Source organism: Rhyacophila brunnea, unplaced genomic scaffold (assembly GCF_057557595.1).
Source record: "Rhyacophila brunnea isolate RB1 unplaced genomic scaffold, BYU_Rbru_1.0 scaffold_12, whole genome shotgun sequence".
Classification (NCBI taxonomy): domain Eukaryota; kingdom Metazoa; phylum Arthropoda; class Insecta; order Trichoptera; family Rhyacophilidae; genus Rhyacophila; species Rhyacophila brunnea.
In genome coordinates, this window is record NW_028232774.1 from 30,963,788 (window position 1) to 30,989,801 (window position 26,014).

The window sequence follows — 26,014 nt, forward strand, 5'->3', positions numbered from 1 at the left end:
ATAATCTTATATGGATCGAACATGGCAAAAAAATGAAGCATGAATACGCTCTATCAGTGCGCATGCGTGTGCTAAATTAAGCTTTAGGCTTCACACAACGCCTGTTGGAAAATGCTTTAGGAACAGGATTTCGTTTCAACATAAAAATGGCTTGGTATACTTTTACATAATATAATATTCTTACGTACACAATGTGTGATGCGGTGATGAAGAGCGACCCAAAAGTACTTCTCAACGTCGATGACTGGAGACGCATATTATTTATTTATTTAAGAAAACAAAACATTGTGTACATAACAAATCTAAATTCAATACGTGCACAACATGAGATTTACATTATAACAAATATTACCCTCACAAGAGAGAATATAATATATACCCAATAATAAAAAAAAATAACATTAAATTAATTTAATTTAATTAATTAATTTAAATTAACATTAAATTAACATAGCATGTCTCCGAAAATGTCTACGTCTCAGGGGAGCGCATTGTCTAGTCTTGCACTCGTCGCTAATGGTGCCTCATAGGCTTGACACGAGGAAACGGTTCCGATCCAGAATGAATCATGGCTGCGACCACGTACGTATTGACAGGCACATGTAAATAATGAAGAATCAAAAATTATCCAAAGATCTTTCGCCTCAGATTGATGCTTTAATGTACTTTTTGACATAATATAATTATATTATTTAATCGGGGTTCTTGACCTAGAAAAAGTAATACAGAAACATGATCGCGTTAACTGGGGGAAGGCGGTAGATGTGTCTTGGCCTGGAAAAGAGCTGCAGTGGAAGAAGAAGACAGGATGTTCGTCAAATGAAAACATAATAGTCGAATATATGTAATATTTTATTTTATTTTATTTTAAATATGTCAGGTGCATTACAGAAACTGATAAGAGGTAATTTTATATACTAAAAATAAACTGAAAACTTGGAAAATAATATCAAAAAAGTAAAAGATCAGCACTTTATCTACAGATCAGCAACTATAAAATGAGGCGTGAGTATTGTCAGTGTTCAGTCTATTGCAACCTATTAGTTCCTTAAATCGCCGCACCTCCAGTTACAGTTGTCGATCTCTAGTAATTGAGTATAAATACATTCACATTGTTCGGTACTGCAGTTTATGTTTGCTTTATTCAAGCACAGACTGTCCCAGCAACAGCATTCTTCACAGTGGTTCTGAAAATAACAAAAAAGTGTTTAAGAACTACAGACATGTTGACTGACTAGTCAGTTATTATATCAAATATATCTAGTGACAACTAGCGTCCGCACAATGAATAATGTCGCCATATAAGAAAACCTCAAATTAATTATATGCTTAGTAGACGTTTTATTACGTTATGGCACGTTATTTTGTGATTTAACCTCAGGATTGAACTACATAATTATATGATGGCTAATAAGCATCAATCTCCGTAAGCAGGAGCGAAACTAGGTATTTTAGCATCCGGGGCAGTGAAAAGAAAACGCATGCGCCATTTACCTAACACAACGCTAGTAGAGTAGGCATACGTTTTATAACTTAGCACTTTTTACTACATAAACGCCTCTTTGCCTGATTACCTCGCATAAAATTAGATCAAATGATATTCACTTGTATTAATATACTATGTACGTAGCAATAAATAAATAATAATTGCAAGATAAAAAGAACTTTTTATATACTTACAAAGTTTTTAAATTTTCTGTTGAACCATATAAACTTGACTTGACTAGCTTAAACGATCAAAAATAATTGTACTTGACATGTCATATTGATTTCCATAGTAACGCACGTATAGGTATATTAATAATTTAGTTGCTAGGACCCCAGAGCCCTAGCAACCAATAGTGGTGTCGAAATAACTTTTCATATAAAACAGAATTAACTGAAAATGAATTCAATTCTACTTAAAGATGGCTAAAAGTATTAAAAAAATGCATTGGCATCGTGTTCTGATATATTCTAAAAGTTTTAAATGTCTAGGTAGTCGAGAAGTTAGTTAACAATCGATTGCAAGATTTGTACCGGACAAACAACCACCGGACAAATAAGAATACGAGCTAAGAAAAACGTTTTAAAATAGATAATATCATATTATGTAAAAAATATTTTTAGACTATATTACATAATTTTCATCCTAGAGCCGGAGTGCAAAGTTATGAAGTATTAACCCTACCTATAGTGCGACTTCTGTATCAAGTCTTCTACGTCAATTTCTACGTCAAGTACATCACCAGTCATCACGGTCGTTTCTGGAACTAAAACCCTCCCCCTGCATTTAACTTTCCCCGATACAGTATTCCCCGCGCCAATAATTCAGTGTGTGTTTGATATCGTGTGTTTTTTTTAACATTAAAATGTCTAAACCTTTGGAGAAGCAGACAAAGAGCAATATTTTCAATGTAAAAGTATTTTGAGGAAGAGACACAGATATGACGATAAGGTAACTGAATAAATGCATGTTTGGCTAAAAAAAAGTTTTCTTTTTCTCACAATGAATAAGATTCTTCGGCTCTCAATCTATTCTATGGAGTCCTACATCGATACGGTTTCTTTGCCTCTAATTTCCATGGTACTCTAAGAACATCTGTTAAAACCCACAATATTGCAAAACTGTACTAGCGATAGTCCGTGACTTCGACTTTGTTAAATACAGAAATAAATAGTATGCATATATTATGCAAAATGAAAAAATAGACTGATTCAATTTGATTTGATTTTTCAATTTAATTAGATACACAATCTAGGATCTAGGCGCGCGCCCTTCTATCCGTACCTCACCTCACCACTCCATCGCTTCTAAGTGACCGCTTTACCAACTCATGATGAATTATTGCAAATTTGGTATTTTTGAGAAGTTTCTCTTGGTTTCGAAACCTTTTGAACTATAAAGTTGAAACTCTACAACATGTATACCAACAATGTAATCTATAAGCACCAGTTTGACCAGTTGGTCCAGTAGTTTTTAATTACCTATTATAATGTCAGTCAGCTACAGTAAGGGTCCGTGATCATACATTATGCTATACGGGAGAATGTATGAAATACTGTTTTTTTATGTTTAAAAATGTTTTACCTGTATATTCTAAAATTGACGGTATCAGTGTCCAGTTGTCCGTATATGAATATAGGCAGCTTATTAGATACCACCCAAATATCGTCATCGATGACTTTCAAATCTGAAAATATAATATGAAATTAAAAATCATTAGTAGGTATTAATTATTTATTCATACGATAAAAAAATGTGGCAATAAAATATTCAATGATTCATCTCGCAGATGATAACATATTTCTTAATCAAACTAAAATTAATATTCTTTTGATCAATAAAATTCTTCGTTAATGATTGTAATGCAGAGATGAATAATTATAATACTGATAAACGATTTGTATACACAATACTAGGCACCGATTTACAGGGCTGCCCCAAGGGTGGGTGCCACTCGGGTATATATAAATTAATGGAAATATAATATAAGAAATGAAAATAATTGAAATCATCATTTTATTCTCATCAACATTCGCACATATAACGCCATAAGTGCAAACATACTTTTTTTCAGTAGAAGCATTTAAAGATTGTGAACTTGATAGAGTCATATGATTTCATGATTTGACATATGAGACATTTGACGGAAACTATAAGAACTGCACTTTTGACATTGACGCACCTGGTGCGAGAGAGATAGGGATGGTTTTGGCATAAATCTCATTTTTGATTTTTTTAGCACTTATGACGTTGTTGCACCGGATGTGCGAATATTTCGTTATCAGTTGAACCAGTACATTATAATACTGTATTATAGCTTATGCCAATAGGTACATTTCTATAAAGTGTTGAGACGCTACTCTACAGATGGCCAACAAATCCTATCTCTAGCCTCCACGCGGCGTCCCCTGGGCAATGCAGATGTGGTGTGTCTTGTGACAGTATAACTCATCTGTAGCTAATAGAGAAGGGTGAAAGGCGAAACTCTGGCGCCTTAAAACGAGAGACCCCTTGGCTACGGGAAGGAAAACCCAGACAGAAAACCACACACCAACCCGTTTGGACAGCGTGGTGTGTTATGTCCAAATACCCCCATGAAACATAAACAAATATCTCGGCCCTCATTCTCCGGAGGCCAACCTGACACTGATCACGGCAGCAATCAGCAAGGGAAGGCAGAGGGTGCTAAGAATCCCCGGAAAGACGGTAACGGCTGCCTACCGATGACCATTGCCACCTATAACGCGAGAACATTATCCAGCAACGCCAAACTTCTAGAGCTCGAAGAAGAGCTCGAAAAAATCCATTGGGATGTTGTCGGGCTCAGCGAGGTAAGACGACAAGGAGACGATATCGTCAATCTCCACAGCGGACATGTACTCTGTTATAATGGGACTAAGACCGGACGCACAAGCGGTGCCGGATTTTTAATCCACAGACTCTGGAAAGATCGCATAGTTGAATTTGATTTCTCCTCAGATAGAGTAGCAAGTTTAACACTGCAGCTCAGCAAAAGATACCAGATTCTGCTTTTGCAAGTTTATGCGCCCACTCAAAACTCACCAGATGAAAAAGTGGAGGAGCTATATGAAGAAATCAGTACGTTGAAAAATAAACGGAAATGTCACTTCACTATCATCATGGGAGACTTTAATGCACGAATCGGATCTCAACACCAGGATGATGTAGCGGTCGGGCACTTCGGACATGGCACCAGGGATGGCCGAGGAGACTTGTTAGTGGAGTTTGCGGAAAACCACAATCTCTACATCATGAACTCATTCTTCAAAAAGAAGCCTTCTCGAAAATGGACATGGCGAAGCCCAACAAAACGAACCAGCGAAATCGACTACATCCTCACCAACAAGAAGGATATTTTTCTAGACTGCACAGTCATTAACAAATTTAATACTGGCAGCGACCACCGAATGGTAAGGTGTAAAGTACGATTTAACATCAAACGTGAGAGATCCAAACTGATGCAGAAGCCCAGAGTCCGCAGAGGCTTGAGAAGCAGAGTCGAATTCCAACAAGAGCTGGAGAACAGGCTAGCGGCTGTCCAGGCTGAAAATGACCCCATCTCCCTACAAAACACCGATGCAGTAACAAAAATCATTATAGAATCTTCGGAAGAGACAGTTGCTGCTGTGGTCGAACGAGTAAGCAAACTTTCAAAGGAAACGTTGAATCTTATGAAGCTGCGTAGGAGTACGAAAAGCGAACAACAAGTTGCAAATGATCTCGAGTACTCCACGCTGTGCAAAACTCTACGTAAAAACATACGAGAAGATCTTCGTAAGTTCAATATGAACCTTGTTGAATCAATTGTTGCGTCAGGAAGGAGCTTACATAAGAACAAGCAGCATATGTCAATAGGGAGACGGCAGATCACGACACTAAAAGCGCAAGATGGAAGTATCGTGCGTAACTGGGATCATCTACTGGACACTGTTGTAGAGTTTTACAGCGCTCTATACAAAGATGACACTGACATCAATTCAGATCTTCCGGTGAACGGAGAATATGGAGATCCTCTTCCCGAGGTTACTACCACAGAGGTGGAATATGCTATAATGTGCATGAAGAGTGGGAAAGCCCCGGGAGAAGATGGGCTGACTATCGATGTTCTCAAACGGGCCGGGAGGACGGTGAGCGAAGTGCTCGCACATCTGTTCATGTCTTGTCTGCACGAAGAGAACATCCCAGAGTCATGGAAAAATGCCTCCATTATTATTCTCCATAAGAAAGGAGACACTGAAGATCTGAAAAACTATCGACCAATTAGTCTACTGCCAATTCTGTATAAGGTTTTCACGAAAATACTCTCAAACCGTCTCGAAACAGTTCTAGACGAGAACCAACCAAGAGAGCAAGCCGGTTTCAGAAGAGGCTACAGTACTATGGATCATATACAGGTCGTCAGGGAAATCATAGAGCGCTACCAGGAATACAAACTGCCATTATATCTTGGTTTTATAGACTATGAAAAGGCGTTTGATTCGATCAAAAAATTCTCAATTATAGACGCCCTTAGCAACCAAGGAATTTCCAGACGCTACATAAACATATTGAACAGTATATACAGTGATGCCACAGCATGCGTGAAACTCCACAAACGGTCGTGTAAATTCCCCATTAACAAAGGTGTCCGGCAAGGTGATACCATTTCACCTAAACTATTCACCGCTACTCTTGAGGACTTATTTAGGAAACTTGATTGGGAGGAAAAAGGTGTTCCAATTAATGGGGAGCACCTCAGTCACCTGCGCTTTGCAGATGATATTGTTATACTCTCACAAGACCCGAAAGACCTCCAAAGTAGAATGCAAGAACTCGCGGATGTCAGTCAAACGGTCGGTCTAAAGATAAATGTCTCAAAGACAAAAGTGATGAGGAACTGTTTTTCGGACCCTGCGATTATCTGTATTTCTGGCACCCAACTCGAGAAAGTCAGCAGCTACGTCTATCTCGGACAGCAGGTGTCCATAGACGGAAGCATGCACGATGAAATTGCTCGAAGAACAAAGCTCGGATGGAGTGCTTTCGGACGTCTGAATATTATCTTCAAGAGTGACCTACCATTATGTCTTAAGCGTAAGGTGTTCAACCAATGTGTGCTACCCGTGCTCACGTATGGCTGCGAGACGTGGACCCTCAACACGAGATATGTCCAAAGGCTAAGAGTCACACAGCGAGGCATGGTGAGGTGCATGTTGGGCATCACGCGAAATGACCGTAAGAGGAACGAACGGGTTAGGAAGCAGACAAGAGTACGCGATGTAATAGACGTTGCCAAACAGCTGAAATGGAGATGGGCGGGACACATTGCTCGCCGAAAGGACGGCCGCTGGACAAATGCCGTCATCCAGTGGTACCCAAGGGGTACGAAACGGCCACAGGGTCGCCCTAAAAGCCGCTGGATTGACGAACTGGTAAAGTTCGGCGAAAATACGTGGCAGCGAACGACACAGGACCGAGAGAGTTGGAGAAAGCTTGGGGAGGCCTTCATCCAGCAGTGGATTGACCCCGGCTGATGATGATGATAGCTTAAAGACATTTTCCCGAAATATTTTATGCGATTAAGATAAGGACACTACAAAATGTCAGTATATATTTGTCAATGTCATTAGCAGGGAACTCAGAAATAATGGGAACTGAAATACACAACGGGTAAGGCGATAGCAGGTAACCGACTCGAGTAAGGAAGAATCCGGGTTAAACTTACATACGTGTTAAGAATACGTTTTACGTCGAATACTAAAAACTGCTCTCGGTTTATGCATTTACGCTCATTTAATGTTGGTGTATTACACACACTATTGCACGTGCATAATGCGTGCTTCATTTTCGTAGGACACTCACACATTCAAAAGCCTGCTTCACCATGCGGCGTATTGAATATTGCCTATCGGTATTCTATTTATTATCTGCTCTGTGGTCATTAGTCACATATTAGAGATCTTAAACTCATAAATAGAATTATAATAGTTATATAATTTTCCACCCTTTCATAAGTGTAACCCTTCGGTAGTACAACACACGTACCATCTTCATATACTATTTGAACATTAGATTTAGTTTAGGTAATTGAATTGAATATATTATATTTTTTAAAATGAATATTAGGTATAATAAAATGTATTTTCTGTCCATTTTGACATCTCCTAAATACTGCCGCCCGAATGTCTCGCACCCCCAACCAGCGCTCGAAATGGAATATTTTACGAACCGGAGCGCTCAATATGTCATGAAAATGTTAACATAGTTATATAATTGCTTGTGTATTTTATAAAAATAAGTGTGTTATGCCGTCTCCACCTCATTAAATTTCGATTAAAATAATTTTTGGTCAAACAAATTTGATAATTATCGTGAAATTTAATGAGGTTACCAGTGTGGGCAAACTTTTAGATTTTTACGTTAAATGGCAAATCTAGCTCACTGTCAAATTAATATGTCCACGAGGAGGAGCGATAATTTTGGTAATTTTAAGAACCGGAACGGCGCTCCGGTGCATTCCGGTCCGTTTCGAGCCCTGCCCCCAACACCGCCAATCGGCACGCTCCTGCCAATTTCGGCATCGTAGGCTTCTATTTTTGTCTACTTACGCTAATGCATTTACGGAAGCATTAATATTAAGGTACAACTATGTAATTATTTTAACTAAAGTGCTCTTTACGTGGGTGCTTTCAGTTAAATAAACATCAAACTCAATCATATAACTCACCTGAAGGATAAATGAAATTAGTGGTATCCTGGGCTACCGTTCCAATGTTGTTCTTATTCAATGGCTTTCTTGTATTCCAGCAAGCAAGTGCGCTCTTGGCTACCTGTGACATGAACATCACGTTTGTGGGCTGGTGGATGCTATGCATGGTCGTCTGACTGTTGGGTCCTCGATCACCAACCACCTGTTAAAATATATAAGACGTATTTTCAATTATTGAAGATGCTCGGGCTGTGACGGTGGTGTACCTACTTATAATAATATAAATATATTATTACGTATTTGAACTCCCACTGTGCTGTTGAGATTAATTTTATTTTCAACGATTCTGAGATTGTGTCAATCCTTAATGATATACTCCGAAACATCGCAACAATACTGATTTTATGTAAAGCACGCTACATGGTAGAAGCCTACTGGTATTTCCACTTGTAGACTTACGGATTTGGTTGATTGCAGAGATTTTGTTATGATATGGTTAATTTGTGAGAAATACGAATCTTTCAAGATTTTCGTATGATTTAATAATTTTATATTTTAACAGCTTCAACTGTTTGGAGGCACCCTTTCCAATTGTCGGACGAATCGATTGCATCATCTGCGTCAAAGAAAATCGCCACTGGCCGGATTTCGTAATAAATCGGCCCAATATAAAAAGGTACACAAATTTAATGTAAAAAAAAATGACAAAGACAAGTATTCAGTGCTGTGTTGAAGTCGATAGCTAGAGCTAATCCATCGGTGTTTTGCGTCCCTCTCGAGTCAGCGGAATAACTTCAGAAAAAACAGTGTGGTAATTATTAAACACGCCGTATTTTGCTGCTCCCGTTTTAGGTGTCGCGCGTATCACATCTTAACCCTTCTATCGGGACCATGAGTTGTTATGTAATAAAATGGCAAATGGGTGAAAACCTTATTATTAGGCTTAGGATTCTTAGGTATTTAAATATTTTTTTGAGCGGCCCCACAACAAAGTATCAAAAATATCTGTCTGTTTCAGAAAATTTTGAAACATTTAAGCCCTATTTGTTAGCACCTATTTTTACATATTTTTGGATAATTACATATTCAAGATTTAAGCACATATTTTCACATAAATACGAAATTTCAATTTCAAAACACAAATATTTAAATCTTTGACTCAGCCACTCCGCGCTGATGTGGACCTAATTCTTCCAAATTTTGTGAAGACTTGTGCTTGGCGTCCGTGGCGGCTGATTTCTCCATAGCAAAACTGTGTAACAAACATTTCGTTTCATTTTTGGAAACATACACTAATGAAATGGTGCCAGATGAATCGACAATCAGAAAAAAAATATAAGAAGTTTGTATGATTTGCAAATTTCTGAAATAACAACAGGAATCTATTGATATCAATTGACGAAACAACAGACGTTAAAGGACGATACATTGCCAATGTTATCATTGCTAATTTGGATGTAGATGAAAACCTCTCCAAACAAAAATTTCTTTTGAATGTGGCTGAATTATAAAAATTTAAACATTTTCAATTTTTTCTACTTCAGAAATAGTTTCATTTACAGACGCAACAATAACATCTGTAGAAGTGGAAAGAAGTTTTTCCATGTATAAAAATTTTCTAACATCAAATCGTCAAAGATTCACTTTCGAAAATTTGAAGCATTATTTTATTATTTATTGTAAGAAAGCGTTTTCTGTTTTTGAATAAATAATAAATTAAACTGTTGAAATAATATATATTATGATTTATTGTAATACTTACTTAAATTTTTAGCACCTAATTATGAAATTTTAATAACATTTATTTTCCACTTATGACTACATATTTTTGGATTCTATTATTCATTTTTAGTACCTAAAAATCCTAAGCCAACTTATTATATATAGGTAGGTGCTTCGTTCTTATTACTAACCTTAAAATCGGTACCATGGTAGTCCCTTGAGGACAGTGTCTTGTCTTTCAAAATCTGGGTGCTGATAGACCTTTCCTTGGTACTGGCCATAGCGTGGAAGTATAGAGTTTTGAAACCATCTTGCTGAGTTGGTCCCAGAGCCAAGCTGAAGACTCCATCGTTCCACTGGTATTTTTGACCTGCAATCACAAATAATGACTATTAAGAAACAAATTTAGAAGAAAAAAAACTATTCTTAAACAAACTTACTTACTTAGTACGAATATAAACAATGTGATAATAGAGAATGTCTTAGTCCAAGGATCAAATCCCGAATTCATCAAGGTGCAGTGTGGTAGGTAAGAGATTATGACCAGATCAGGACTCAAAATGGACCGGAGCACCGTTCCGGTTCATGAAATCCCCAAAATTATCGCTCCGTTTTGTGGAAAAATTAATTTTACCATCTGAGCTAGATAAGCCAGAATATAGCAAAAAAACAACATACTTGTTTTATAAAATATACATAAAATTAGATAACAATGTTAATATTTTCGGAAAATTATTGAGCGCTCCGGTTCGTAAAATTTTCCATTTCGAGACCAGATGCACTGGTGTCCAATGAATGGCAAGGTGAAAAGAATTTGAAGTGCCATCTCTGCATTCTGATTTATGGTAGCGTATTTATTGAAGGATTCAAGGACAAAAAGATGAGAATGAGTGGATAAGGGAACAGACATGGGTTTGCGATGTAATAGAGTTTGCTAAAAACCTCAAATGGAAATGAGCTGGACATATAGCTCAAAGACGGGATAATCGTTGGACGTTTTTAATTATATTAAATTTATTTCATCCAGTGGTACAAAACGTCCGCAAGGTAGACCTAGAGGCTGCTGGATCGATGAAATTATAAAGTTCTGCGGAGGTACGTGGCAACGCAACGCACAGGACTGAGAGAATTGGAATCAGCTTGGGAAGGCCTTCATCCAGCAGTGGGTAGATTCAGGCTGATGATGATGATGATTTATGTACGTGAGTTAATACAGTGCACAAGTACGAAATTATTACGTTTTTAAAGGTACCATTCGTGATTTCTCAACTTTTCTTTCTTTCCACTTAGCCAAGTGACAATTTGTCGATTTGTCGAGAAATGAGAATTCTCGAAATGTTGCAGAAATAATATTTCGAGTTTGGCCTTTTCTGGTTAATTAACCTTTACTTACCAGCGACATCGAAATCACCATCCTCAGGATCGAAGTAGAAGTAATTGTGGTAGAGCCTCCATGCATCGTCGTCTTTCAGACTGTAAACGACCAACCCGTAGTTCAAGATGTCGTTAAGATATGCATAAGCAGAACCACAGTCGCTTGTCGATACATCAACGGTTATGCTGACGAATCCTGAAACAAGAAAGATTTTTCATCTAATACAGTGCTTCTCAACCTTTTTCAAACGGCCTCCTAAGTCAAGAAAAACAAATCTAAGACTACCCTCTCTAAAAATTTTAGTCTTTAGTGACCGACAGTACTTTATTTACCATTTATTATTATTATAGGTATATTTTTATTAGAAATAATAGAAAAATATTCAATTTTGCTTGTAAAGCAAAAATTTAAAAAAAAAATAACTTATTACAACTACAGCTTACAAAAATAAATTAATGAGAGAGGTTTGATTGCATATTTTACAACGTTTTTCTTAGCTCATATTCTTATTTGTCGGGTGGTTCTTTGTCCGGTACAAATATTGCAATCGATTTTTAACTAACTTCCCGACTAGCTAGATATTTGAAACTTTTAGAATATAACCGAACACGATGCCAATGCATTTTTTAATACTTTTACCCATCTTTAAGTAGAATTGAATTCAGCGCTCGGAATGGACAGGAACGCACCGGAGCGCCGTTGTGGTTCGTGGAATTCCAAAATATACCGTTCCGGCTCGTGGATTCATTTAAAATTGCGTTGCGGTTCGTTAGATTGAGATAATTATATATGAATGTATCTTTTAAAGTTTTTCTCAAAATTAAAAATTTACGAATTTATGTTATGCCGGGCGTGCAAGGGTTAAAAATAAAAATTATGACATCCCTAAATTTCTTTCAACCTTCTTATTTTGTGTCGATATGTCCATGCCTAAATGCATTGTCTAAATAACAAGAAACAACCAGCTGCAAGCGTAAATTACTTTATTACCCAAAAAAATGTGCCTTGCTGACACTATTTGAAAACTCTTAAAAAAGAAAGTATACATTGTTTAATAATTTCTAAAGGATGAAACATTTCAAATCTCAATACAATCTTGCCTTTGACTATTACGCATTGTTAATTTACTTGCCTACTAATTTATTATATTATTTTATTCGGAGTGACAAAAAATATTACTTCGCCATTTATTTTCGGGTGAATGAATTGTGTTTTCGGTGGATAAATTAATACAAAAAAGTTTGATAATTTGACTCGTGCAATTACGCTATAATATTCCTATTAGTTGCCTTTTAAAATATTTTGTATTATTTAAGATATAAATACGTTTCTAAACAAAATTGTTTATATTATTAGTTTGGTGTTTTTTTTGCTACATTCTAGTAAGTTTTGTGTTTTAATTTTAACTGTGTGTTTAACTTGATTTTTTAATAAAAAAATGTTCTAAAAGTTGGTCAAAAATGTCATCAGGCAAAACGTGTTAACCGAAACTATTGAAAAATATTTTGTCGCAGGTAACGTAACGCTGGCCACATACCTACACGATTTGATCATTTAAAAAATGATATTGAGTGGTTATTTATAAAAATAATGAAGGTATAATAAAGTAGTAGGTAATTCGTGTAAATCTGCTAAAACCACATTACATTAGGAATTCACTCCAATAACCATTGACGTGGCAACAGATGGTATTCATCTCAACAATTGACTTTTGTTAAAAAAAAGTTTATGACGTGTCGTAAACCCCTATTTTTACGATCTTTAAAATATTTGTTTTGTAATTTACATTATTGTTCAATTGCGACTATAGTACAATAAATCTTGTGATATAACTACTACATTCATTCGTTTATTTGCCATAGGTCATGATGAGTATACTTTTTTGTAAGTGAATTTTGTTGCTTCTGGTAAGTTTTGTGTTTTAATTTTAACTTTGTGTTGAACATATTTTTTAACAACAATTTGTTCTCTTAAAAGTTGGTTAAAATTCTCAGCAGGCGATAGGAATACCTTGATATCGTCGGTGTATTGTAAAATGGGCGAATTAACCAAAATACTATTTTACAGGAGGAGGATTTTTAACCTTTGACATTTATTTATTAATTACCTGTGGATGAATACTGTCCTTATAATAGGCTTTATAATATAATATTTTAAAAAGTCTATTATGTTAAATTCGCTTTTTATTCGTAACACTAAGTGGATAATCACCCTTACAATTATCGTTTTTAATAAGTGCTTTCCTGTGGGATACAAATTCGCCATTTTTACATAATTATATTATTACATATTATATACCTATATACTATTGTCGCTGGTATCCAAACTTATTTAAGATAATTCTGGCCACACGCACAATTTGATATTTTTTTGGATATTTATAAAAATAATGAAGGCTTAATTACGTAGTAGGTACTTCGTGTAAATCTGCTAAAACATTAGGAATTCTTTCCGGTGGACAATACAGTGGCAACATCTGTTCTGTGATTCAATAATTATTATCATCTCAACAACTTGACTCGTGTTAAAAAAATATTTATGATAAGTCGTAAACCCCAATTTTTACAATGAATAATATGATTTTTTCTACAAAAATGTGTTTGGGCCATTGACGGTTTGGGCAGAAAATATTGAATAGCCTTCTGCAGAGTTTATTTATTTGGGACGTTCCTATTGTATTACAATTATTATTACATGCATTGTAGCTTGTGACTTTAAAAATAATAGAAATAATACATAGGTAGTGTGTAGAGAACTTTTACTTAATTTTTGTTTATAAATTTGTTTAAAAAAAAAATAGGAATATCCTGCAATAAAAATGTACGACTATCATAATATCTGTATTGTATGTAGGTACCTAGTATCATTTCCATGGCAATAATAATGTGAGTAGGGAAGGACAAACAACATAGATTAAATCGTTTAGAATAAGTAGGTACTAACAAATTAGGTACCTATGTGTCCAGTGCGGACATCTAATTATTTTAGGTGGTGTTAAGTCATAGATTATTAAATAAATACGGTGGTAGATGTATATTACAATAATGGTAACCAAAGCATCACCATTGTAACATAACATGCATACAATACAATATTAGTCCTTATAATGTTGAATATAGTAGGTACTAATTAATGACAATTTTATATTATTCTATAAGAATCGCGCTTAGCAACCTGAGTTTCACCTTCCGTCATGTTTTATCTTATATAAATGAAAATGACACACCATTGGTAATTTAATTACAAATAATGCTATGTTTACGTTGTTTGGATGACTTGAAACTTTTATTAGATGTAGGTACGGCCTTATGCCCCCTTATAGTGGAGAAGGTTCAAAATAAATCTTTGAGAATCCTTTAAAGCTGTGTGGATAGTGGATACTATCCATGGTTTTATCCGATTGATTTCTCAAGACGTATGCTTACATACTGTATTCTGAAAGTTAAAAGAGAACTAGGTATTTAGGCTACGTACTTTTTCCAACTTATATCTACCCAGTACAAATGAGAACTCTGCCATTATTGGTACTTAGTATTGATTTTATTATATATTATTTTATAACTTTCTTGATAATCTAAGTTGTTTGTTCTGCCAAGGTGCAATAATTGCTAATGATAATTGGGCAGGAAATAACTATGTTCAACCAAATCGCTTCGGATAATCGTATATTCCACCTCCGTGAGAACGAGTTTATGTGAACGTTGTTTTATAAATTCTTGGTATAGGTAGGCACTTACTGTTTTTTCTAATACTATTTCTTTATTTTTTAAACACTAAATACTATTTGTTGATGTTTGATATTCTGTGCTCGTATTTAAATGGAATTTGTAAAATTTTCTATAAGTACGTAAATAAATTTTTAATTTGAATCTATAAGGTACTTATGTGGATGTGTTGTTTGTTATGACTAATTAATTACAAACTTATCTATCCCAAATGAGACAGTAATATAAGTTATAATCAGTGACGAGTGGTGGTAGAGGTATCATGCACTGGTTATAGTGGTAGATAAAGTAAGAATAAAGAATAATACAATTTTTGACGGTATACTTTGTTAAAACAAGATTATTTCGCCTGCGGCGCTGACAATCCTTACCAACCTGCCCAATATAGATCTACGTAAGAAGTTTAAAGTTTATTGTTGCATTTTTATATCAAAAGTACGTACGTACGTAAAGAAAGGATTAGCATAAGTACTTAGTTTCGGAAAATTATACAGCGTTCCTGTTCGTGAAATTTTCCATTTCGAGCACTGATTGAATTCATTTTCAATCAATTCTGTTTTATATGAAAAGTTATTTCGACACCATTCTTGGTTGCTAGGGGAGAGGTCTGGGGTCTTAGCAACTAACTTATTAATATATACGTGCGTTACTATGGAAATCAATATGACATGTCAAAATGACATTTCAGTATTATTTCTATCAAGTACAAATGTTTTTGATCGTTTAAGCTAGTCAAGTCAAGTTTATATGGTTCAACAGAAAGCTTAAAAACGTTGTAAGTATACGAAAAGTTCTTTTTATCTTGTAAGTATTTACATATTAAATCAATATCCAGTACAATTTATCCATATCAGATAAAGTATTGTGATCATGTGAAAATTCTACCTAGAGATTTTGACTGGTTTGTATCAGGTATCGTCCAGTCACGTTTTTTATGATTTTATTCAAATACTGAAATATTTCGCGGCTCCCTGACAGTAACTACAGGGCCCCCTAGGGGTCCGCGGCCCCCAGTTTGAGAAGTACTGATCTAATTATTCACCACCCACATAATACACCCATAGATTCATCTGATCCATTATTTTTTTATTAAAGAATTGACCAATATCAATTCAATTAGAGATAGATGCTGTACCTATATTCCTAGAAGGGTTGACCAGTGGAATTAGTCCAATTATTACTCGATGTCAACAGTAAGTTGTTGTTCAGATACGAAGAATATTTCGTTAAATTGGGCGCTAATTAATATAATATTATTAAAAGATTTACCAGTAGGATCTGAGTTTATCACATGGTCAGAATTTAGCTCGAATCTCTTCAGGAGAGTATCAGTTTTCAAATCGTAGATGACGATTGCTGGAGGCTGAATTGTTCTGCCGTTGCTTCCTGCAAAATAAAACAGAAGATTATTACCTAGATACCATTCAACGAGAATGATAACAATAATTTAGATTTCTGAAAGTAGGTAAGTATATTTATTTATTATTAGTATAATCATTTCCCACATGTAGTCCAGTCAGATTTGCGTCGGCAGTTCTATAATATTGCGAGAATTGAAAATATTTGATACGCTATGTATCAATGACAGTAAAGTTTACGTTTACGGCACTGGGAGACAAGCTGATTTTAATGGTTTATACCAAAGGGTTGGAGCAGACCCTTTTTTGAGTTGCTCCGCTCCGGGACCTAATACTTGCTCCAGCTCCGCTCCGGGTAAAAAATAATCGGTAGATATTATATGTAAAATAAGTAAGATGTAGTTTTCAATTAATGTTTATTATTAGTAATTTTCATTATTAATTTTATTAAACAAAATACCGACAGCAAATCGTACTTCATTATCTGTCTCTTCCATCAAAAAAATGAGATTATTTATCACTCGGTATTTTTCAAATAATTCCAGTGTTGCAAAGTGTCAAATATAATATTTTCACCACCAAATATAAAAACACCCGGAGCAGTGGAGCACTACAAATTGTGCTCCTGTTCCGAGCTCCGCTCCAAAGCTCTGGTGTATATCTAAGTAAGTGGGTAATATGTAACATATCCCACGTGATAAAATGTATAATAATTACTTAATATGAAATATAGAAAATAAAGCAATTTAAAATCTTATGAGGCCCTTGTCTCCACTATGTACACTAGGTACCATTATTCATAAGCTCATTGCTCATATTATTATATCCTGCATGTTTTCTTTTTACAGCTCAAGTCTATCGCAAGCCTCCACGACCATTTTCTGTAAGCCGGTTTGGTTGTCTGCATCCCTTGTGTACTTCTTGATGATGAGAACTTTTTTCTCTTTTATAGAGTTGTATATTGTACATCTTTGATGGACTTGCCTGGTCTTTCTGATGTTGACGTTCACTTATGAGAACTCATCTCAATCTCGAGCTTTCCGAAACAACCCCTAGGTACGTCGTATTTCAGTCTAATATTCCGTTATCTTGAGGGCCTTCGATCTTGCACAGCGACATCATTTTGTACTTCTCATATGCATTATGATAAGCCGTTATTGACTTTAATAGTACATTCCTCAAGCACATAGAGTAAAAAGGGCTCAACAATATATTATACTTTAATTATTCTTTGTCGTAGTATGAAATTAAGAGTAATGACTACAGAAGAACGGTCTCAGCTCAGGTAATTTAAATTCTACGATTTGCCTCTTTATCTTCTGAAATTATTATACTGCCTAGAATAAAAGATAGATACTGAAGGTTACCTTTGAATTTTCTTGCCTGTTATAAGTGGGACTGGAGGGAATTATATTACGATCCATATTATCCTTACCTTCCGTTAATCCAGTATCCACCATCCAGAGTCTGTCGCATGCATCAACCCGAGTTCTGTAAACATTCACCAACGGCTTTACGCTGGTCAAAGTATTTGCTTCGAGGTTTGGGTATGGTCTGAGTGCTGGTGATTTGTTGTTCGGGTCCTTATCTTCAGTGAGACTTAAATAGTTCAGAGTTGAAGGGATTCCTATAAAAAATAAATATAACATATTTTTATCGATAGTTTATCATTACCGTATCCAAACTTTACTCCAGTTACTTAGGCAGACGTAGAAGTACCTGAACAATATGTTAATATAAAAGATGTTAATCGTTAATCTTCAAATCAATTTCCAGACTAAAGGAAACAGATAACTGGAATAGGGAACGTAACAAAAGGCCCTGAAATGAAATCAATAATCATTTGGTATTGATTTAAAAAAGGTAGATATCTGACAATAATAATTATGGTATGTATAGCATATGATTACGGTTCCTTGAATAAACAGAACAGTAAAAAAACAGAACAACGATAAATAGATATATGACCTTTCAGGAAAATTATAACATTTAATATTGAAATTGTCGTATCTTTATATTATGTTATATAGATTTTTAACACAGGTTTTCAATACGCTGTAACAAATCAAATTATATTATAATTTCTGCATTCCTAATCGCTGGAAAGCCTGTATTAAACGGGACTCAACTCGGTGTTTCCGGCAAGCTAGGTATATCTCATCTTAATCAATCTAATAATTAATTATTCAAATAAATGTTCAAAATGCTTGGGTGACTAGGTACAATAAAATAATGAGCTTAATAATTCTATGGAGTTGTGCATGATTAAGCAAATCAAGCAGATAAATTGAGCTTTTTACGCCGAATGGCTAATATTATGCAGTGATTGGTTATATTTATATTATACTTATATTAAATATTCATATATATTTTGTTTATAAACTTTTTAAAAAGTTTAAAAAGTTTTATAAGTATTTAATTAATAAACAGATACGACAAAAACGAATGTTTTATTTTTATCCTGACTGTTCTGTTTTGTCACTGTTCTGTTTTTTACATGTTCTGTTTTGTCACCGATCTGTTTATTCCGTTTATTCATGTTCATTTAAGTCATTTTCTGTTTTGTCCGTTACCTAGGATTACATACTACTCATACTAGACAGAACTAGATTTGGCGAAGATTTACCAACCAAACAACGGTGACAACAAGATCTACATCTATTATTCATTAGCATAGCAGATATTATTGATAACAGTTTTATTTTCAAATAGTATTATGATGTGCGTACCTGGTCGTCTTCGTGGTACTGTGATGAACAGCTTATCGTGCCACCGGTCTACTCCCATGGGAATATTATTGTACTGGACGAAGAACTGGTCTTGACTAGATGATGCTGCTGCATCTCCTCCTTCGGCAGCAACTGGTGCTGGAACATATTAAATATATATGATTGGATCATAGACACCCGTAGGTATATTATTTGACAATTTAATTAGGTATTTAAAAAAATCCAAAGTGAAAAGATAATAGTGTCATGATGTTTGGCCACCTTTTTCAATCGTTCACTTTCAGTCGTTATCATTAAAAGTCAGTGACGTCCCGTGGGGGTAGGCAGATTGAGCGTCGCTTGGGGGCGGCAGTTACTTGAAGCACTCGAGGAGAATCATTCGGTATAATAATACATAGAAATAGCTACCTCAACTGAGTACTTAATAACGAAGATATCTTTCCTTTAAAAAAATTCAGCTCACTGGTTGGAAACAAAATGTATTAATTAACATTAAAGGTTTAACAGGACTTTTTTGTCGGGTCTACGATGTCTAGTTTACTTCCACTGCCTTTCGATGTCCTTGGTGACCAGAAACGACACGAGAACGGATGATAAAAATATTGTAAAATGGGGCGACATTATGGCCCTGCCTAGGGGCGGCATTTTGACGAGGAACGTCACTGTTAAAAGTAGCCTTGTAGCAGTGGCGAATGGTAGAGGTAGGCTGTTAAAATCGAACAAAAATAACCACATTAAACTTTGTCAGTCATTAGTATTTGTTTTTATTGAACTAAACTACAATTACACAATACGGAATAAAAAAATACTCAAATATTGTGTTTGAACCTAGCTTACTCAAAAATAACAAGAATGGACTTGGTTCACTATGCTTGTGAATCACTTAGTTTTTAAAAATCTTTTAAACCTTGCCTAAGCAAACCATAATCGTTTTGATAATGTTAGGGGCGATTCGACAAAATAGTGCACACTTTTTCATTCATTTGTTTTCGTTGAATTAAGAATAAGTAATATTCCACGTCATGTCCTGCCCTGCCTAAACCAAACCATAGTAGATAAAGAAATATAAAATTATGTATGTTTCAATGGTATTATTTTAAATATTTTATAGACAGACGATTATTTTTTTACTATTATCTATTATGTGTCGGTTTTCGCAGTGTTTAATTGAATTAAAAAAAAACAACCAGCACCATCTGTAGATTGTAGACTTGTTCAATGAAAACAAATATGTATGACTGACAAAGACCGTGGACTATTTATGTCTTAATCTTAATGTAACGGTCTTATCTTCTGGGCGTGTCTGTAAGAAGGTATAATACTCGAGTGTGGAGTAATATGGGATAAACTTAGACACGTGTTAAATAATATGCTATATTAAAAAATGTTGTCTGTATTATATTATTATGCTTTTACGTTTGTGACGTAAACGAAACGCGCATTCAATATCTGTCATATTTGAGGAGTCATATGGCCTGACCGTCATTGAGGCATAAACCAATTCGGGCTTCAAAGTCTTGGTCTTAATAGTATGTTTTGTGGTCGGCACAGTAACAAGCGCTACCATTAATTTAGTGTTGTGCACAATCAAAATTTGTACTTTATTATAAGACCGGGGTATTATTTCAATATTTTGATGTACATATTCATATTAGTAAAGGTGAACTGACAAACTCAATAAAAACAGTATTTTATTACCTAATGAAAGTTCCGTTATTTGTCTAATTATTCCATGCTCTTTTTTTAAAAAAATTGACAGTTTTCAAAAATGAAATGTTTGATGACAACATTGAAAGAATTATTAGTTACCTTGAGCTGGAGCTGGAGTTTCTTCGTCGTCAGGGAAAGACCATTCTGAATTACCGTCAAGAACTGGGGCTGAAAACCTGTTGGCTGTCACTGAAAAGAAAAAAAAATAATATTCTCAATACTCATTCCATAATATACCTACTTTTTTTCCTGTATTTGCATAATTGCAGCACGAATTTAAAAACTTGATTACCATTCGATTTAATTTTATTATTCTCGGCTTGAATCAAAATATATACAGGATTTATTGACATTTATAAAATGTCAAAATATTAATAATTAATCAAGCAGATACTATATAATTATATGTTGAATTTTAACGTAATCATCCCCAGTTTTAGTGCTTAGGTGATATAAAGTAACGCTTTTCCTTGAAGCGCAGAAGGCGACTACTTCTTCATGCAGGGCTATTCAGTAAATAGCACGGTAAACGTTGCTGTTATTTTCATTGCTCCAAAATAACACGGATAGCAATTCCATGTCAAGATATACGCAGCGCTCGAAATGGTAAAGTTTATGAACCGGAGCGCTCGACAGTTTTCTGAAGATATTTACATAGTTATCAAATTTGTATTTCATAAAAATAAGTGTGTTAGATTTTCTATTATATATTTAGACGATCAAATATTTTTTTCCACGAGACGGAGCGATAATTTTACCGATTTCACGAACAGGAACGGCGCTCCGGTGCGCTCCTGTCCATTTCGAGCTCTGGATTTACAGCACTGCGTCTTATTTGATTCGAATTTGGAACCAAGTAGGTATGGCATGTTAACTTCAAGGGATAATTAACTACCAGAATACGCCATATATCATCATATTTATCACTTTTTATTGATTTTGGAGTTAATACAAGTGAGCTGTTAGAATATCCCTACTGAGGTTCTTTTGCTACAGCACAACTATATTACTGTATCCTATCGGTCAGTGGTGGCTTATTGCACAGGATATTTCGCACGAGGACCTCAAACTAATAATTGTCATAAATATGTACAAATAAAATAATAACACATGATACATAAAGGTCATGGCTATAATAAACGTACGTACATAGTTCTGTTTACGGAAACCTGTTAAGTTTATGCAATATAACAAACATTGTAAAGGTTATGCCTACATGCAAAAATTATAATTAATATAAATAATATAATTTTACTAAAAGTAAAAGGATTTTCGCAAACTCTATTTCATCGAATATGCTTCATACACATGCCTACAATCGACCCTCGTACTTGCTAGGACCGGTCTTGACAATTAGCAAGTCAAGGTAGAAATACGTGTCAATGTATAAAAAAAATCGCATTCATTTCAAGTTCAAGTTCTGTTTTCTAGGAGAGTCACTAAAAGTAAGTGACCCTCGCAGGCGCGCACACAATGTAGGGGGTTTTCGGATCCGGGCCCTCTCCCCAGAAACGGAAAGAAAACAAAATATTAAGGTAAGTAAATAGAATTTATCACTTCGTCAGGACTTCATGACTGAGGATCGTGACCTGCATGATTTGGCTATGCCAAACAGCATATGGAACGGCTTGGCCCCATTCTCTCGGAATTTTACGACACACAAGACCTGTGGCCACTTGAAGACCCGTCAAACACATAAATTGGTGCAACTATCCGGGGCATCCGATGATTGCTTTAATATTCCGATGCGGCATGTCTAAAAGATAAGACAGTGCGGACGACACAGACGGACACTAATGATCCTAATACCGTTATGTCACACACATCCTATAACCACTTGTGGGTGCTACAGCTCACAATAAATCGTAGGTAATACCTTATGGCCAGGTGTTTATCACTAGATTTAATGCACTGAGTGTCTGGGTATGAAGAAATGTATCAGCAAAAGTATTGTATTTCGCGATTGAAGCGACGAGAAAATATAAGTTAAATATTTATTTAGCTACGTATTTTTTTCGACTTATACGAGGTATAAATGGGAACTCTGCCATTCTGGGCAGTGTTGACCTGTGTGTCCCTGATCTATCTATCTTAGAAATAGAGACCATCAGTTGTTTATTCTCCCAAGGTGCAAAACCAACCTGCCACTGGTAATGCCAATTGGGAGAGCGATAACTATGTTCAACGAAATTGCTTCGGGTGTTGATATATTCCACCTACGTGAGGATGAGTATAGGTGGACGTTGTTTTATAAATTCTTAAAATAGGGTCTGCTTAACTCATCCGGTGTACATCCTTGTACCTATCTAATTTATATTTTTTGTATTTACACATTTCTATTAATAACATACTATCTATCTCTATACTGATCTATCTCTTTTTTATGTAATAGTGTTTTATATTTCTTTGTTTTTAAATGTCATGTTGTGAACGTATTAAACTTATAATTTGTAATGTCCACAATATGTTAAAAAATAAATAAATTGAAATTGAAATACATTGAAAATAAGCAGTAGGCGGAGTGGAAGTCAGTGGCACATGCCAAACCATTTTTCTCTCCTTTAATATTATTACATAATACATAATATTATACTCGTTTGTATTGTCCAACGTTTTACATCAGATGTTGTCTATATATTATATAATAATATAATATATATGTCTAATTTGTATTTTTATGACACAAATTTGGTCTACAATATTAACACTATCAGGCCTTTAGCTAAGAAAATGTTTGGCATACCTAATCTACCTAAACTGTCTACTCCTACTCAGTACAAACGTTACAATCTAATATAACCAACCCTGTAACATACACCTCGGCACAAATATATGACGTGAGGCGTTTAAAGTTTTTAGGGCTGCAAATAATGCTTCGGAAGCAGTCGTCTAAAATTGACGCCACATTAGGTTAAATTACCGTAAAGTATAAAAATATCATAATGAGTATTCAAATATGTTTCCTTACACGAGTTTCCTGCGATGTTGTATGTGATCTGCTTCCACGCGAAGACTTCTTCCAGTTTCTGCACACCAACGTCACCAGTAGGAGCAGATGGTCGGCCCCGCTGGGCATACGAGACTCCGCATGATGCCAACGAGCAGAGGACAAGTAGGAACAGCAATCCTTGTTGCTTCGAAATCATTCTTATGGACTGAAATAAAATAGTGTTAGGCAATTTAATAAAATTATTGTTTCTGGAGATCCTTTTTTTTTTTGACCATTTCCCAGGACTCGAAATGGACCGGGGCGCACCGGAGCGCCGTTCCGATTCATGATATCCCCAAAATTATCGCTCCGTCTCGTGAAGAAATGATTTGACCATCTGAGCTAAATATGCATTTTTTTTAAAAAAATCTATACTTATTTTAATAAAATTTACATAAAATTATATTAACTATGTTAATATGTTATATTAATATATCGGAAAAATATCCAGCGTTCCGGTTCGTAAAATTTTTAATTTCGACCGCTGCCATGTCCGATCCTAAAAGGATCATATGGGCCTCCACAGAGTAGAGGTTTGTATTAACAGATTTTGTTTTTTACGAGAAATGGATGTCAGCCACTTGCTCAACCTATTAGGTCCATACTACCCTGACTCACACACAAATTGAAAAACAATATGTGTACTTGCCAGACCCAGGATTCTAACCTGAGACCCACGGTGTGATAGTCCAGCGCTTAAGCTGCACGGATATCTGGCTGGAGGCTGGAGATCCTAGTGTGTATAAAAATGGAGGATAAGGTAATATAATTATTAATTATTATGCCCATATGATTCTATGTAGCCCTTAGACCTGCTCAGGGCTGCGCCAAAGGTAATTACCGTCCCGCCCCAATATAAAAATAATTCACAAAATGATAAAAAGAAAATACTTACTTCAAGTCATCATAACATTTTTAAAAAACTAGTATTTTTTCATTACATGTTTAATAATATGGATTAAAATTGGGCCGCAGGTAATTTTTTTTACTATCCATTAAATCAATTGGTTAGAATAATGAACTTTCAATTAATATTGATTCGGTTAATTTCCTCGCTATAAACAATTATTACATTAGTTATTGTTATTGAGACTTCGAGTGAATGCTTTTTAGTGTATGTGTATACGATAAGTACATGTCATTAGTCCTATATCGGAGATCTTAAACTCATAAATTGGATTATAATGAATTTTTAAGTATATCGTGTGTTAATTCTTTGATTTGCCGTCATTTGATAATTTTTATTCTTCGATAGTATGCAACACACGTGTGTACTTCATATTAGATTCACTTTTGTAATTTATAACGACATGTACTTTTGTGTATATTCTGTGTATTTTGCTGCCCGGGTGCTACGTACCCGAACACCCCCGCTTGGCGCATCCATGAACCTGCTCGAGGAAAGTGCCATCAAGAAACGAGACAAAAAAATATTTTGTAGTAGGTATAGTTGCAACAAAAATAAGCAATACTATTGCACGAATAAGGGTTGCAAATTGGTTTCGTCGATAGTTTTTTTTTTAATATATTATGAGATACCTACATGTAGGTATATTTTCACTAATTTCTGTAAACATTTTGATAAATAATTAACATAAACGTAAATGGAAAAAATACGTCATTTTTGGCCCTTGTGCAATGCATATTTTGCACGCCCTATGTGTTTCACAGCCCCCAATAGCACACGTATTAATTAACACCATGGCCCTCACAAGGGGGGGGGGCTGATAAGGCTCTAGCCTGGGGGCCGATCAGTGCTTCATAATAGAATGCCGAGTGCCGACAATTCAATAATTCAAGTAGATTTATTTAAAAATACTAAAAATCGCTAAGAATACACGGAACGCCCGTAATTTTACCTTTCGGAACCCTGGGGTTCCATTGAAGAATACCATTTAGGGAACACTAGTGTAGGACATCACGCTGTCCTTAACTTTAGCGATATGTATGGGGGCCTACCAAACATCCTAGCCTGGGGGGCCGCTTCTGGATGTTGGGGCCATGATTAACACAGTATGTATTTAACCAATTACGTAATTAATTTTACAACATTTTAAATCGTAGATATCTACTGATCACATACGTATTTAAAAACAGTAATAAAATATGTGGTAGGTATGTAAATTTTAAATCATAAAATGAAAAACAAAAAAAAATGTCCACTCACGTAGCTGTTGTGCAACAGCGATCCACGAAGAAACAAATAAGAAT

At 35.2% G+C, this 26,014-nt stretch overlaps 1 protein-coding gene across 1 annotated transcript; it reads right to left on the reverse strand.

The window, feature by feature from the left end:
• Window positions 1-834: 834 nt before the first annotated feature.
• Window positions 835-26,014, reverse strand: LOC147078057 (L-dopachrome tautomerase yellow-f2-like). Its single transcript, XM_085961170.1, has 11 exons — window positions 25,971-26,014; window positions 23,783-23,969; window positions 20,914-21,003; window positions 19,105-19,242; window positions 17,811-18,002; window positions 16,287-16,403; window positions 11,311-11,487; window positions 10,109-10,287; window positions 8,214-8,397; window positions 3,071-3,173; window positions 835-1,187 (listed from the first exon to the last, which is right to left on the reverse strand). Exons 2-11 carry the CDS (start codon window positions 23,958-23,960, stop codon window positions 1,145-1,147), a joined length of 1,401 nt encoding a protein of 466 aa, XP_085817296.1. The 5' UTR covers window positions 23,961-23,969; window positions 25,971-26,014; the 3' UTR covers window positions 835-1,144.

Excerpts from the sequence above, each read along its gene's own strand:
- LOC147078057 (XM_085961170.1), bottom strand. The coding sequence starts at position 23,960 with ATGATTTCGAAGCAACAAGGATTGCTGTTCCTACTTGTCCTCTGCTCG. Across the intron at positions 21,004-23,782 it reads CAACATCGCAGGAAACTCGT|TGACAGCCAACAGGTTTTCA; the intron begins GTAAGGAAACAT and ends TTTTCTTTTCAG. Across the intron at positions 18,003-19,104 it reads AGTACCACGAAGACGACCAG|GAATCCCTTCAACTCTGAAC; the intron begins GTACGCACATCA and ends TATTTTTTATAG.